The following is a 16,411-nucleotide window of genomic DNA, read 5'->3' as shown; positions in this document are numbered from 1 at the left end:
GGGGAGGAAGGACAAGGAGAGGATGGGATTTGCCTCCATGCAACAGGGAAGGGCAAGGAGATCCCCCCAGAGCGTCCCCGGCAGGAGGGCACCGGCAGCGGGGCTGTCCTGCAGCCGGGGGCCGTGCTGGGCTGGGAGATGGAGCAGGAGAGAGGAGGAAAGGGGCACTGACTTCCTCCTCACCTGCCTCAGGGTCCCAGGGCATCTTCCTCTTCCTTGCAATCTTCTCCTCCATCTGGCAAACGTTTGGGTATGGAAAATCCTGTTTTGGGAGGAAAACAAGGGATGAGCACAGTGAGTTTTGTACTGGTTTGAAGGTAAACCAGTGAGAGAGTCTAAGCCAGAATTACAATTGAGTAAAAAAAAATAAGATTAAGGCAATGATACAGAAACACTGGTTTAATCTGACAGAGTCAGGATATAACCTGACACCCCGTTGCTCAGGGTGGTGGTAGCAGTCTGATGAAATGGTGGCTGCAGCCCTGTTGGAGTGATGAATGTGATTCTGTCAAAGCAGTGATCCTGTAGAACAGTCTGGTCTTCCTCTGAAGGTCCAGTGGTGGTTATGGAGCTTTTGTCCTCTGGGAATGCAGTAGGCAAGGTGGTCGTGGTGTTGCAAGGGTGAGATTATATCCAAGCAGGAATGCTTGGTTCCTCCCCCTGGGCGGAGCATCCCACAATGGGATGATGTAATTTTATCAGTCCTGCAGTGACACTCAATGGCCCATTAAGAGAAGATGGCCCCTGAAGGGCGTTATCAGGGCTGAGCCATGGAAGAGATAAAGAACACTGCCCCACCTGTTGATAACAGTTTATGGAGATGGAGACTGAAAATACTTTTGGTTACATCTGACACTGTAACCTGAAACAGTGAGGCAATACCTGCTCGGGGTGGGGGGTGAACACCACCCCCCTTACCCAAACTGGCTCAGGTGTAAAACCCCCACCCTGGGAAGGCCACGCACACAGGGGACAATGTCACACTTGCCCTGCCCCAGGGGAGATCTCTGTTCCTGTCACTCCCTTGCTTTCCCCCCTTTTCTCTTTCCTTCCATCTCTCTCTCTACCTCACATTTACTGTTCAATAAAATCCACTTTGGATTTGGTCTCATTAGCACCTGAATTGGGGCAAAGGCATCTCTCTAACAATTTTATTAACCAGATTGTGACATTATTTTGGCACAGTGAGTTCAGGGCACTGTTGACTGACCCCAGGTGTCTTTGACAACAGTCTGGTTCCCTCTTCTGAGGAACATGTGGCTCTTTCTGGAGGAACTCTTGAAAACTTAGATGCAGCTTCCTCTGAGCAACTTTTGGGAGAACTTATGAGGAAAATGGCTGTTGTGGGTGGCCAGTGTAAAGAAAATATTTTGTTGTCCTTCCTTGAAAAGTTTGTTAAAACCACTGGAGGAAAGGGAATAAATGATACCAGAGAGACTGATAAGGATCATTCACCCCAAGGTGAGGAACACAAGGCTACTTAAATCCTACGAGAAGTTCAGCTCAGGTAGCTAAATTCCCAAGTAAATCCTGAATTCACAAGTTTGTAGGCTTTTCCAAATATGAGAATCATTATTTTCTTGGTCCCTGTCCTTTGTGACAGTTACACAGACCTTTCCCTACCTTTAATAATCTGTATTGGGCCAAATTTCCACATTTCTCTTTTTGGAACCTGCCAGCATCTGAGTTGGAGCTCTGCTGGAACTGATGAAATTTGAAATTGCCACAGAATTGCTTCTGTTGTTGGTTTATTAATGTTTGGGATTTATTTGCATTTCCATCACAAGTGACTTGTGGGAAGAGCAAATATTCCTCAAGGCGTTTTATGAAGTGTTAAGTTTAATTTCTGATGAGTTTGTTTTCTCTAGTGCCCAGGACATGTTCAAGGGGTCTCTGGTTTTCATTTGGCCCTAATTTTCTTCTGATTTGTATTTTTCACTTAAAAACACCTGAAAAATGACTAAAATTATTTTTGATCAGAGATGTCAAAAGTCCCACCATTTAAGAGGTATTTGAGGTGGAATTTACTGTTTGGGAACATATTCTGGAGGATCTGTTGGTTCTTGGGGGATATCTGGTAGTATTTTCCATTTCTTTGCACTCCAAAAGCCAAGGTGGATTTGTCTGTCACCTCAAAATGACTCAATCCCACTCGAAACCCCAAAATCTTACCCCAAAATAGGTGAATCCCACCTCAAAATGGCTGGTTCCCACCTCAGTCCCATGCCAAAATTACTCAATTCCACAGCCTCCAGGGTGATATGGGGTTGTAAGGAGATCAGGAGAAGTGAGATCCAAATTTGAGGTTGTGGGGTCAGGATTGTGCGGGGCTGAGTGGGTGTGATTTATTTTGATAGCAAATGAAACTTCCAGAACTATTGATTTCTGTCCCATTCCTTTTCTGTCAGTTCTGGTTTGCTTTTCAGAGTGCCGCCTTCTCAGCTGATTTTGTTTGTGACCTCCTGTCCCAGACTGAAAAGCAAGATGTGTTCTATTTGCCATCTGTATGGCAGTTGTGCTGTGTTAAGTGGGCAGTTTTTTCTTATCTCTTCCACAATCAATCCTCCCTCAGGGGAGACATTTGCTGATAATGGGCTATTGAATGTCACTGCATGACTGATAAGAATTGTAACATCACATTGTGAGATGTTCAGCCCAGATGGAGGAGCCAAGCATTCCTACCTGCATCTAGTCTTGAGATTCTGGCCCACCAACACAGCTTTTCTGTGCTGGATTTCTCAGAGGAACAGCTGCCTCTTCCACTGCCTCTTCAGAAGAAGACTCCCTTTTCTACAGGATCACTTCTCCAACAGAACCACACCTGACACTCCTGGAGGACTGCAGCCACAATTCCAATTGGACTGCGGCCAACACCCTGTCCAACAGAGTGTCAGGTTGTATTCTGACCCTGTCAGTGTTCTTTAATTCACTTAATTGCTTCTTTTATCTTTTTATTTTCTTCCCTAGTAAAAAACTGTTATTCCTGCTTCCATATTTTTACCTGACAGCCGTCCTTAATTTCAAATTGATAACAATTCTGAAAGAAAGAGTCTACATTTTTCCAATTCAGTGGAGGCCCGTGCCTTTCTTAGCAGAAACTGTGTTTCTAAACCAAAACACCTCCTTTCTCTCCTGCCTTCCTTTCCCTGCTCTGTTTCTCTCTCATTGCCTCCCTTGACCCAGGACAGCTCCCTCCAAAGACCCTGCCCTGATTTCATTCCCAATCCATATGCTACAACAACCAGGGGTGAAGTTATGAAGGCTGACAGTGAAATGTCACTTTAAGATCTTGCTCCATGTGGCTTTTGGCTCTTCCATATGAGCTTTGCCTTCAAGATCAGGAACATCTTTTCCTGGCTGGAAACTGGAATTCCAAGCCCTGGGAGCATGTGCCATGGATCCCAGAGGGGCATTCCTGAGGCTCCCAGGGTGCTGCTCCTGCCGTGCCTCCCAAGGAGCTGTGCAGGGCAGGGGACAAAGTGCAGCAGCTGTGTTGGTTCTGCAGTGTCACAACAACCCCTGGTTCCAGGAGTTTTTGCACTTCCAACAGCGGTTCCTGTGTTCCATGATGCCCTGCTGTGTCCCCATGGATATTTGGTGTCATGAAGTTCTTCAGTGTCACAATGGCCACCTCGCTCCATGAGCTTCCACAGTGTCCAAATGGCCTCCTTGGATGGGAAGTGTCAGCATGGACCATTGGCTCCATGCAGCCCCGCTGGGTCACCATGGACTCCTTGGTTCCATGAGGTTCTGGGGGTGTCTCCATGGTCTCCTTGGATCCACAGTGTCACAATGGACCACTGGATCCACGTGGCCCTGCTGGGTCACCGTGGCCCCTTGGTTCCATGGGACCCCAGGGTCACAATTGACTCCTTGGTTCCACATCACCCCCTCAGTGCCAAAATGGCCCCTTCGTTCCATGGGGAACACAAAAGATTTATAGAAACATTGAGCAAATAGTGCTTAACATATCTGGGAACATCTGTTTGCATTCCAAAGAGAGGTTAAAGGTGAGGATGGCACCAGCAGCTTCCATCTGCATCAGAGATTCAGGGAAAGGTCAGGGACAGAGAATTCAGCTGGGAGACTCAGAGAATTCTGCTTCCAGAGATAATTTCTGGTGACACTGTCCCTTGTAGAAAGGTGACACCATTCCAGGCAGCCTGTACTGAGCAGGTGGCTCCTGAGTGGGGTTTGTTGTTCAGGAAACCTGCTCAGGCCTTTTCCATTCTTTCTTTCCCAGGGAAAAACTTCTCCTGGGCCAGTATGCAGGCAGAGCCCTGAGGAGAGCAGGTGGGACACGGTGCAATGGGCTGGGACATGGAGCTGCAGAGCTCAGGGACAAGGTTCTGCTGCAGGGCACAGGGATGTCAGTGCCAGGTGGGCGATGTCAGACATGGTGAGGCTGGGGGTGAGGAGCAGCTTGTCCAAACAGGGTCAGCTCTCAAGGAGCTCATTCTTCTACATGCCCAGACCTCCTAAGGAGACAGTGAGCATCAAGGTCACCTGGGGAATGCTTCTTTCAGCTATTCTCTGAACTGGAAACTAAGATTACTCACTTGATTAAAGAAAAAAATTCAGGAGGTGCACTTGGAAATCTTCCTCCTTACAAAGACTCCAAACTGACTCCAATCAGCTGCACAAGCCCAGGAGATTTGCAGACTATTGGATGAAGACAAAGCGCCCCTGAAGGATTCCTGCATTTTGATGATCCCCATGGTGGATTTGGTGCTGAGTCCAGAACGCTCAGGCACTGAGAGAAGGCTGAAGAAGCTGCTCAAGGAGTCAGGAGCAAAACTCCAAGTCCCTTGGAGCATCACTGGACCCCACTGTGAGCAGGGACTGCCAAAGGCTCCCCAGGGACTGGTGAGAGCAGATCCTTGAGGCCAGGATTGCAGGGAGCCTAAGGCTCAGAGCAGGGAACTGCAATGCTGAGCAAGGCCTGGGCTGGCTGGGGAATGCAGAAAGGCCAAGCCCTGAGCCCAGCCAGGCACAGCAGGGCCTGTCCCTCACGGGTGGCTCGGGGCTGTTTGTGAGGCAGGGGGATGTGAGGGGCAGCAAGGACAAATGTCACAAACCTGTGTGACCCTGCAGATCCTCATGGAACCAAGTGGCCATTGTGACACTGTGCTGCCTCATGGAATCAAGGAGACCATTGTGAACTCAGAGACCCCAAGGAACCAAGGGTCCATGGTGACCTTGTGCAGCCGCAGTGTCACAGAGGAGCCGTTGTGACACAGCGAGGGCACACGGAGCCCAGGGGCCATTGTGACACATCAGGGCTCTGTGGAACCATGAAGCCATTGTGACATTGCAAGGCCTCATGGAAGCACGGGGCCATTGTGACACTGCAGAAGCAAGGGGAACATTGTGACACTCCAGGGCTTCATGGAACCAAGGAGACCATTGTGACACTGTGGAGTCCCAGGAAGCCAAGGGAACATGGAACAGGTCTGGCTGGCCGGGCCTCCTGGGGACAACCTGACAGGTCTGGCTGACCTTGGCATGTCGTGGGCTGCTTCTCATCTGCCCCTGAAGCACTAGGGTATTGCCCTGATTTTTTAAGATTTTCTAAAACCTTCTGAGTTTACATTCTTGTAGCAAATTTTCTCACACAACTTTCTGTAAATAAATTATTGTTTTGCATTCCTTCATAGAGGAGGAGAAATTTGATGGACGGTAGTTTTGTCCAGTGTCATTGGAGAGGTGGCACTTTCACCCTCCAATCCACTGTCACCTTTGGAAAACTATAAATGTTGGAGTCAGAAATAAATTTCATTTCTTTTACCGTCACAAACCCAAAGGTGCCCATCATGTTTTCTCATGTCCCATAGTGACACTGGGGCTTTGAGCTTTCCTTCCTATGGGAGAGAACTATTCTTCTCCTCCAGGGGCCTATAGCCAAAACTGGAATTCCTCCGCCAAATTTCATTATATTGCAAGGATTGTTTATAGATGAAATATGCCAGGAGAGACAGATCTGGTTGCCTTGGCCACCCGGGGGCCACCTCTCATCTGCCTTTCAAACACTGGGACCATGTGCTTTTCTTTATTATGGGGAAAAAACATCCATCTCAACCAGGTACCCATGGCCAAAATTGGGCATCTGCCTCCAGAATTCCCTATATCCAAGGATAGCTCCCAGAAAAATGATGCTAGGAATCACAAATCTGGCTGGCCTTGGCTTCCTGAGGGATGGCACTCATGTGCCTCTGAAACACTGGGACTCTGTGCTTTCCTGCCTAATGAAAAGAACTCTTCTTCCTATCAAGGTGTCCACGGCCAAAACTGAGATTCCACCTCCAAAATTCCCTGTGTCCAAGGATAGCCCCTAGATGAAAGTTGTCAGGAGAGAGAGGCCTGGCTGGCTTGGCCTAAGGCTGGCCACATCTCATCTTCTTCTAGAACACTTGGATTTTGTGCTTTTCTTTCCTATAGGAAAAAAACATCCATCCAGAGCAGGCGTCCATGGCCAGAACTGGGATTCCACCTCCAAAACTCTGTATATCCAACGATTGCTCCCAGTGAAATCTGCCAGGACAGACAGATCTGGCTGCCCTTGGCCTCTTGGGGATGCCTCTCACCTGCTTTCAAAACACTGGGGTCAGTGGTTTCCTTCCAATGAAAAAGACCTCTCCTTCTTCTCAAGGTGTTCATGGTCAAAATTGAGATTCCTTCTCCCAAATTCCATATATCCAAGGATCTCTCCATGACAAAAGCTGCCAGGACAAACAGGTCTGGCTGGCTTGGCCTCTCAAGAGCCACCTCTCTTCATTTCTGCCTTTGAAACACTGGGGCTCTGTGCTTTCCTTCCTATGGAAAAGAACCATCCTTATTATCTATGCAGAAATGGCCAAAATTGGGGTTCCACTTCCCAAATTCCCTATATCCAAGGGTTGCTTTCAGACAAAAGCTACCAGGACAGAGAAGTCTGGCTGCCTTAGGCCTCTGGTGGAAGCCTTTCATCTGTCCCTGAAACACCGGTGTTCTGTGCTTTTCTTCCTATGGAAAAGAACCATCCTTCTACTTTGGGTGTCCAAGTCTGAAATTGGGATTCCACCTCTAAAATTCCCTATATCCAAGGGTTGTTCCCAGGCAAAATCTGCCAGTACTGTCAAGTCTGGCTGGTCTTGGCCTCTGGTGGCTGCCCCTGCCACACTGGGGCTCAGTTCTTTTCTTCCCATGGAGATCACTGTGACACTGTGGGCACCTCATGGAACCAAGGGGATCATTGTGGCACCACTGGAGCCCATGGAACCAAGGGGCCATGGTGACACCGTGGGGCTTCATGGACCCAGAGACCATTATGACTCTGTGGGGCCTGATGGAACCATGGAGACCATTCCAACCCTTCAGGGCCCCGTGTCACCAAGGGGGCATTGTGACACCTCAGGGCCTCCTGGAAGCAAGGGACCATTGGGACACTGTGGGGTCCCATGGAACCAGGGTAACATGGACCAGGTCTGGCTGGCTTGGCTTCCCAGGGGCCACCTGACAGGTCTGGCTGATTTTTGGTTGCCAAGGGCTGCCTCTCATCAGCTCCTGGAGCAAAGGGTCTCTGTGCTTTCCTTGCTTTGGAAAAGAACTGTCCCTCTTTTCAGATGCCCATTGCCAAAATGGTACTCTCCCTAAACAAGTTCCTGTATGCAAGGGTATGTCTTAGAAAAAACAGCCAGCTCTGGCTGGCTTGCGCTGTGGTGGTCACCTCTCATCTGCCCCTGAAACATTGGGGCTCCGTTCCTTCTTTCCTGTGGAAAATAAATGGTCTTCTTGTCCAGGGTCCATGGACAAAATTAGAATTTGGCCTCCTAAATTCTGTATAACCAAGGATTGTTCCTAGACAAAAGTAGCCAGGACAGACAGGAGGGGTCACCCTGTCCTCTGGTGATTTTCATAGACCATGAGCTGAATATTTTTATTAGAAAACACCTTGGAGAGAGCCCAGAGATCTCCCAAGGAGGGGTTCTGAGGCCTCAGGCACATGACCACTGCATATGGACAAAGGAGCTCTGTGCTCTGTGCTGCTGTGGTGGTTTTGCATCACAAAAGTGATGTCCTGAGAGAAGCTGCTAGCAGTTTCCTCCGTGTCTGACAAAAACCAATCAGTAATTAGCTTTGAGAGCTGACAGTCTGTTAAAGCACTAAGGAAGGTGCAGACGCCTCTGTGCAGACACAAGTTAGAGATAAGAAAGCCTGGCTGGGTCTCTCTCCCTTCTGGCCCCACAGAGGTGCCGAGGCCGGCCCAGCCCCGTCTCGGCCGTGGGGCCGGGCGGCTCCTGCCGTGGGGCCGGGCCCCTTCCCAGGGAGCCGCCAGGCGCCATCGGCTGCCGGGCAGGGCAGGGGAGGCCCGGGGCCGAGGCCGGGCCGTGGCTGCGGGTGCTGACATCTGGCCCTGCCGAGCCCTGCCCCGCCGCCAGCCCGGGCCCGGCCAGGATCCGCCGGGCCCCAGGAGCAGCCCCGGGCCGGGCCGGCTCGGCCAAGGCTCTGCCGCCCTTGGGCTTCGCCCGCAGCCGGCGGGCAGGGCAAGAGAAGCCATCGGCCCCGGCCGTGCTGCTGCTGGGCTCTGGCCTGGCTGCTGAGATCCTGGCCCTGCCCCAGCGCGGCCCAGCCTGACACAGCCCCAGCGCAGCCGCTGCAGAAACCTCCATGGCAAAACAGCTCCGGCCGCAAGCACCGAGCCCGGCCGGGCTCACGGAACCCTCTGCAGCCCCGGGAGATATTGACTCTGCCAGTGCTGCCATCCTCCCTCCCGTGAGAGAAAAGGACACAGGGCAGGCACACAGAGGAGCAGCATGAACACACCGAGGGCAGTGAAGAGGAAATTGAGTCCCAGATGGGAGGGATGAGGAGATGCCTTGATCTTGGGGCTGAAATCCTCTGCTAAAGCTGTGGAGAAGGATGTCATTGATACATCAGACTCTCTTTTTCCCAGTAAGGCATTGAAAAGTATGGGGAGATGACTTGTTTCAGCAAAGGTCTCCGTGCTAAAGTAAGAAAATCTTGCAGTAGCTGTGATCTCCAATGAGAAGTTTGAACAGAGAAAGGGAGAACAGTGATGAGACCCTGTGCCCTCAGGTAGAGAAGAAGACCTCTGTTCCCAGAGATGAAGATGATTTCAGAAATAGATGAAGAGAACCTTTGCTCTTAAACAGCTCATTTCGAAACTAATACCCCGTAACTTGCATGGCCCATAAGCACAGCTGTGGGAAAAGATGGGAGGAAGTTCACAATTGCAGATTTCTCCAGGCAGCTGCTATTTGTGGAAATGAAAAGCCATGAGATAACTGTTTTCTTGTGGAGAATTCTCCATAACATTAACAAGAGGTACTTCTCTCCTGATGTGAACTGAAGAAAGATTAGAATATTCTAGAGGTGGTAAACTGACTGAAAATTTCAAGTTTTGCCTCTACATTGTCAGGTTGTATGGAGAGGGGAAGTGTTCTGAAAATTTTGTTCAGATTCTTATTACTCTTTCATTTAGTTTCTCTTAACAAACTTTTCTTGACACTCTTTTAAGGTTTTGAGCCCACTTTGCCTTTCTCCTAATCCTATCTCACAGCAGGAAATGAGTAAGAATATTCTAGTGAGTGCACTGGTAATTAGCCAACACTGAACCCACCACACTAATTGAAGCATTGGCCAAGAAATCTCAAATTGGTGAACCAAAACCACTACAGAAACTTCCTGATAAACTGCACGAGAGCAGGGAGAAATTGAGGCAGAGCCATGGTTTGTCAGGATTTGCTTGATCCTAATGAGCCCAGTGGTACATTTGGAGCTGAGCCTTGGAACCTCAGGGCCTGAGAGGAGATTGCACAAACCTTTCCCGGAGTCGAAGTCAGAGGAAAACCCCAAAGTGGTTGGAGTCTAAAGCATTAATGGGAACCACAAAGGTCCATCTATACCACAGGCTCTTCATAGAGTCCTTGGAGGAGAGAACTGGAGGCCAGGATAGCACAAAAACCTCTCAGAGACTCAAAATGGCACAAAGAACTCTCAAGGTGGAAAGGAAAATACAAAGTATCTTACAAAAGTTAAGAATTTCAAAGTATTCATGAGCCCCACTGAGTGTAAGTACAAAGCTCTCAAGAGACTCATTAAAGCAGATAATTGGGGCCATGATTGCACAAACCTCTCACAGAGTCTGTAGCAAAAGGCAAACACCAAGTACCTTAAAAGAACTGAAGTACCTTGAAGAATTAATGGGCCCCACTGAGTGTTGTTCCTGACAAAGCCTCGCCAGGGACTAATTACAGCAGATAATTGGAAGCCATGATTGCAGAAACCTCTCAGAGACTCCAAGGCCAAAAGCAAAAGCCAAAGTCCTTTGAAAAACCTGCAGTCCCTGGGAGCATGAAGGAGCCCCCGGGGCCATTCCTGACCAAGGCTCCCCAGGGACTCCTTCCAGCAGATCCTTGAGGCCACTGGGATGTGGGCTAGGGGGGGATGCTGAGGGCAGGACCAGGGCCTGCTGTGTCCAGCCTGGCTGGGGCTGTGCCAGGAGGCCCCAGGGCCTCAGGACAAGGTGTCTCCTCACAGCCCTTGGTGGCACAGACCCTGCTGTGCCCCAGGGCACCAAGACTTGGCTTCTCTTTGTCCCCACCTGGCATCAGTGCCTCCAGTTCTCTGCTCTGCCTGGGGCCTGGGGACACTTTCTCAGTCGTGTCCCTCAGTGGGACCCATTAAAAGTCCAAGAAACTTTGGAGCTGGATTCTGACTTGGAGTTCTGGAGAGGTTTCTGCAGCTCCCTCTCAGGGCCTGATGTTCAGGGCCTGAGCACAAAGCCCCAGAGGGTCATTAAAGTCCTTGTGCTGTGTCTGTGCTGCTGAGCTGGACCGGGCTCCTGGCACAGAGGGTGATCCTGGTAAGCAAGCAGAGCTTCAAAAGCACATTTCTCTTGCAGAGCAGCTCTTCTCCCAGCCCAGCAGGGCTGGGGCACTGCCTGCAGCCAGCCCAGGCACAGCACAGAGGCACAGAGAGCTTCAATCAGTCAGGGCTGGGAAGGGGCTGAGAAGTGCCTGGGGCAGAATCACTGCCAGCCCTTGGCACAGGAACTTCTGGCTGCAGGACAATGCAGCTGCAGCTCCTGGAGAGATCTCCTAAAGCTGGAACATGCCAATGCCCACAGACCCTGTGAGTGCATTCTCTGCTCATCTCCTCTGCAGAGCAGCCAGGGGTGCCCAGGGCTGTCCTGCAGAGCAGGGTCCTGCAGCCCAGGGCGCTGTGCTGGGCCAGGGACTCTGCTGCCTGCCAGGGACAGCTCTCAGCCGGCCCTGGAGCTGCTCCCAGCACTGGCCAGGAGCTGTGGGGGGAAGGAGCCACCCTGAGCAGGGCAGGTGCTGCTGCTGAGAGGGGCTGGCTGGGGCAGGGCTGCTCCCAGCTCCAGACCAGCCTGGGCACAGCTCCGAAGGACACTTCCCAAAGGAGGTAAGCCTGGGATTGCTGTAAAAGTCAGGAGCTTTCCTGAGAGTATTTTCTATTTCCTGCTTGGTGCAGGATGGGAATGTTGGAGTGGTGACATAAAGATTTTTGCTTTTTATACATTTTTCATATACTGTAGCTCTGTAAGTTACTATTTTATAATTATAAAATTATAATCCTTACTTAGCTCCATTAAACTCTTAATTAGCTTTATCAAACTACTATTATGTACTTATGTAACTGTAATCTTTGCTGACACTAGTAAGTTTCCTACTTTTCTCTTAGATTTTAGTACAATAAATTGACTGTCTAAATACATTCCTGAAATACTGTATAGTCTTATTATCAGGAAGCGTGTCTACAAGAAGAATATTTTGTTATTTGACCACAATGTGAACAGTCATAACTAAAACTGGGGCAAAGAAGTCCTCGGACTTACTGGAATGTGTTGATCCAGGGGTGTGGAATTGGGGCAACTGAATCTCCTACTGGACGTTGCTGTTAAATATCCTAATTAATTAACCTTAATGAACTTTTGAAATCAGGGGCTGGGTGTTCCTCATCCTCACTGGGACACCTGGAAACTTCCAATAAAGGTATGGTTTTTACTTTACTGTTCTAACACTGTTGCAAGGGTTCTTTTTTTGTCTTTTGATTATAGGCAGCAGGGGGTTGTGAGAAGCAGAACAGAAATTGTAATCCCAGAATCACAGAACATTCTGAGTTGAAAGGGACACACAGGATCATCAAAGGAAAGTTTGAACATTTACAGAGACTCCAGAACTGTGACTTTGGCTGGTCAGTGTCTCTGCTGGGAGCCTCCCAAAGGGCCTTCAGCCACTCCTCAGCCCTGGGCAGCAGCAGCATCACCTCTGCAGGGCCCAGCAGGGCTCTCCTGAGCTGCCCTTGCCCAGCTGCACACAGAGCCTGCCCCAGCCAGGGCCCTGCACACAGGCAGGTTTCTGTAGGGCTGGGCCGAGGGCACACAGGGTGGGATGGGCTCTGTGAGCGCTGGCAGGGACAAGGCACCTCTTAGGAGGGGATGTCCAGGCCCAGGGAGATGCTCAGGGAAGCAGAGGGGGCTGAGCAGAGCAGTGCTGGGGGAACAAGCCCATCCAGCCCCTCACCTTCCCTCAGCCACAGGGAATCCTTTGCCTCTCACATCTCTCAGTGCCAAACTCTGAGTGCAGCAGGAATGCTGGGGATTTCTAACCTCAGAGAGCCAGGAATGGTGAGTCGTTAGGAAAACAATTCATAAAACCAACTCCAGCCATCTATTTCCCTTAGAAATGTGAGTGCAGATGGTACCAAGCCTTTCTGCTTTAGGAGTGATTGCCCTGACAAATCCTGAATATCCAGCCTTGTCCCTCTGCCACAGAGCATCAAACCAACGGCAGCGGGGCAGGGATGGCTCCTCGAGAGTCCCCACACACAGCCCTGACTGCTTCTGGCACACTCAGCCAGCACAACTGGAGCTCAGGCAGGGACCTGGGTGAAGGTTTTCCCAGAGCAGGAACAAGGGTGGGTGAGTCCCAGCAGAACAGGATGCAGGGAATGGCCCAGGTTTGGCTCTAAGCAGCCTCTCCTGACTTGTCCCTGTCCTTTCTCCATGAACAGGTGCCCATGCGCAGCCACAGCAAATGTCCAACAACAGCTCCATCAGCCACTTCCTCCTGCTGGCACTGGCAGACACGCGGCAGCTGCAGCTCCTGCACTTCTGCCTCTTCCTGGGCATCTCCCTGGCTGCCCTCCTGGGCAACGGCCTCATCATCAGCGCCGTAGCCTGCGGCCACCACCTGCACACGCCCATGTTCTTCTTCCTGCTCAACCTGGCCCTCAGCGACCTGGGCTCCATCTGCACCACTGTCCCCAAAGCCATGCACAATTCCCTCTGGGACACCAGGAATATCTCCTACAAGGGATGTGCTGCTCAGGTTTTTCTGCTTATCTTCTTCATGGGAGCAGAGTTCTATCTCCTGACCATCATGTGCTATGACCGCTACGTGTCCATCTGCAAACCCCTGCACTATGGGACCCTCCTGGGCAGCAGAGCTTGTGCCCACATGGCAGCAGCTGCCTGGGCCAGTGCCTTTCTCAATGCTCTGCTGCACACAGCCAATACATTTTCCCTGCCCCTGTGCCATGGCAATGCTCTGGGTCAGTTCTTCTGTGAAATCCCCCAAATCCTCAAGCATTCTTGCTCCTATTCCCACCTAAGGGAACTTGGGCTCATTGTTCTTAGTGTGTGTTTTGGACTTGGTTGTTTTGTATTCATTGTTTTCTCCTATGTGCAGATCTTCAGGGCTGTGCTGAGGATCCCCTCTGAGCAGGGACGGCACAAAGCCTTTTCCACCTGCCTCCCTCACCTGGCCGTGCTCTCCCTCTTTGTTAGCACTGTAATGTTTTCCTACCTGAAGCCCCCCTCATTCTCCTCCCCATCCCTGGATCTGGCCCTGTCAGTTCTGTACTCGGTGGTGCCTCCAGCCCTGAACCCCCTCATCTACAGCCTGAGGAACCAGGAACTCAAGGCTGCAGTGTGGAAACTGATGACTGTATGGTTTCAGGGACATTAAACTCCTGGCCCATTGCTGCAAATCATTTGTAATAAAAGTCATCTTTGATATTTCTTTTTGGTTTCATTTTGCAGGTTCTTATTCTTTGTTTCACATTTTTTCATATTGTCCACAATAAATGAATTTTTCTGTGCCATTTCTCATTTTATTTCTCTCCACCTTCCCTGTGGCCACAGACTGTGCCAATGAGGGGCTGTCCTCTTGGTGCCTTTAAAGTATCTAAAGGCTCTCCCATCACAGTTTTCTGCTGAGATGCCCTTTTGTTGCCTTCTCTGGAGCTGCAGCAGCAATGTCTGTGTGCAGAGCTGGGGCAGATCAGGGCTGGCACAGCAGCTGTGCCCAGGAGCAGCAGCACTTGGTGCTGCCAGTGCTGCTCCCGTGGCCCTGCCCCGCTGCCCTGGTGGCCCTGGTGTTGCTGCAGGGCCTGAGTGCTCTCGGGGCCGGGCACAGTCCTGGGGGTGGCAGTGCCGGGGCTGCAGCAGGGACAGGCCATGGGCACTGCTGGGGCAGCGCTGACGCCTCAGGCCAGGGCCTGGGGGCTCCAGGCTCCTTGCCCAGGCTCTCTCAAGAACACGGCCAGGCCAATGCTCAGCACAGAAAACCCCCGTGAGCAGCCCCAGGCTGGCCGTGGGCAGGCTGGGGGCAAACAGCATGGCTGGTGCTCTGCAAGGGCCCTGGGAGAGATGGGAAGGAGCAGCAGAGCAGGGGCTGATCCATCCCCAGTGCGCTGCACAGCCCAGAGCAGCGTCCCAGAGCGTCCTCATGGAGCTGCCAACAACATCCCCCCTCTGCAGCCCTGGCCTCTCCCCCAGCTCACAGAGGTGCCACATCCTTGCAGGCACAGACACGGCAGCACTGGCTCAGCAGCCCCTGTTTGCATTGCACACAGCAGGCGGGAGCACCCCCATGCTGGTGCTGTGGGGACATGAACCTGAGGCAGCACAAATGCCATCAGCCCCTGGGGCCAGGAAGGGCTGGGGGACGCCAGGGAAACCACTCAGCTTTGTCCTGGCCTCTGCAGTCAGCCAGGAAGTTTGTTCCCATCAGCTGGGAGTTTCCTGTCCCACTGCAGACGCTGCTGCTCAGAGCCAGGGCTGCCTGGCAGCCACCCCCAAACTGCCCTGAGCATTTCCTTGGCTTCACCTTTGCTTTCTTTACTCTTTCTGATACAAATTTCTTCCTCTTGCCCACCCCTGTTCCCTCCCCTGCACACAACCCATCCCTGTTTGCCCTTTCCTCTCTGGCCCCACTCCCCATTGCAGTTCCTGACTTGGCACCATGGGAACATCCCTTGGGGAGCAGGATCATCCCACAAGTGCTGCAGGAATTGTCTGCAGGCTCCTGCAGTGCCTGGTGCTGCTCCCTTGCCAGAGGCACCCCAGGCCAGGGGGGCACATCTGGGCTGCTGTGTCTGGCTGTGGGGCTCCCTGTTCTGGGCAGTGAGGAGGAGCTGCAGAGGCTCTGCAGGACTGACAGGATGGGCTTTGGGGCTGTGAGGAGAAGCTGAGGGACCTGGGCTGCTGGAGCTTCTGAAGAGGAGGCCCAGGGCTCCTCCTGCAACTGCTGCAAGGGTGTTTTCAGAGAATCCCAGATTCAGCAAGTTTGGAAAAGACCTTGGAGATCATCGAGTCCAACCTGTGCCCTCACACTGCCTTATCTCCCCTGAGCCTCCTCTTCTCCAGGATAAACAACCCCAGCTCCCTCAGCCATTCCTCACAGGACTTGTGCTCCAGACCCCTCACCAGCCTTGTTGCCCTTCTCTGGACATGCTCCATCCCCTCCATGTCCTTCCTAAATTGGGGGCCCAGGACTAGACACAGCACTCGAGGTGCTGCCCAACCAGTGCCCAGCACAGGGGAAGAATCCTTGCTGTGGTCCTGCTGGCCACACCATTCCTGATCCAGGCCAGCAGCCATTGGCCTTCTTGGCCCCCTGGGCACTCTGCTGGCTCATGTCCAGCCTGCTGTCCATCAGTCCCTGCAGGTCCCTTTCTGCCTGGCTGCTGTCCAGCCACTCTGTCCCCAGCCTGTAGCACTGCAGGCGTTGTTGTGGCCAAAGTGCAGGACCCGGCACTGGGACTTGTTAAACCTCACCTTGTTCGATTTGGGCCCTGGATCCAGCCTGTCCAGGGCCCTGTGCAGAGCCCTCCTACCCTCCAGCAGATCAACACTCCCCGACAACTTGGTGTCACCAGGGTTCCATGAAGCCCCAGAGTGTCCCAATGGTGTCCATGATTCCATGAGGCCTCTCAATGTCACAATGTCCCTTTGGTTCCATGGGACCCCTTGTTGTCACAAAGTCCCTTGGATCCTTGGGCCCTGCAGTGTCACAATAATCACTGTGGTCCCCCAAGGCCCTGCAGTGTCACAGTGGATCCTTGGTTCCATGAGGTCTGGCAGGGCAGCAATGCGCTCCTT

At 51.8% G+C, this 16,411-nt stretch overlaps 2 protein-coding genes across 2 annotated transcripts in view; both read left to right on the top strand.

Annotated features, from left to right (window-relative positions):
• Window positions 1-16,411, top strand: part of LOC144248803 (uncharacterized) — a 1,234,558-nt gene that overhangs the window by 944,205 nt on the left and 273,942 nt on the right.
• Window positions 13,062-14,298, top strand: LOC144248790 (olfactory receptor 14C36-like). Its single transcript, XM_077790779.2, has one exon. It carries the CDS (start codon window positions 13,062-13,064, stop codon window positions 13,992-13,994), a length of 933 nt encoding a protein of 310 aa, XP_077646905.2. The 3' UTR covers window positions 13,995-14,298.

Source organism: Lonchura striata, chromosome 36 (assembly GCF_050655825.1).
Source record: "Lonchura striata isolate lonStrDom1 chromosome 36, ASM5065582v1, whole genome shotgun sequence".
Lineage (NCBI taxonomy): Eukaryota > Metazoa > Chordata > Aves > Passeriformes > Estrildidae > Lonchura > Lonchura striata.
The sequence above is the reverse complement of the archived record's forward strand: the minus strand, read 5'-3'. Positions and strand labels throughout refer to the sequence as shown.

Coding starts and splice junctions, on each gene's coding strand:
- LOC144248790 (XM_077790779.2), top strand. CDS start 13,062: ATGTCCAACAACAGCTCCATCAGCCACTTCCTCCTGCTGGCACTGGCA.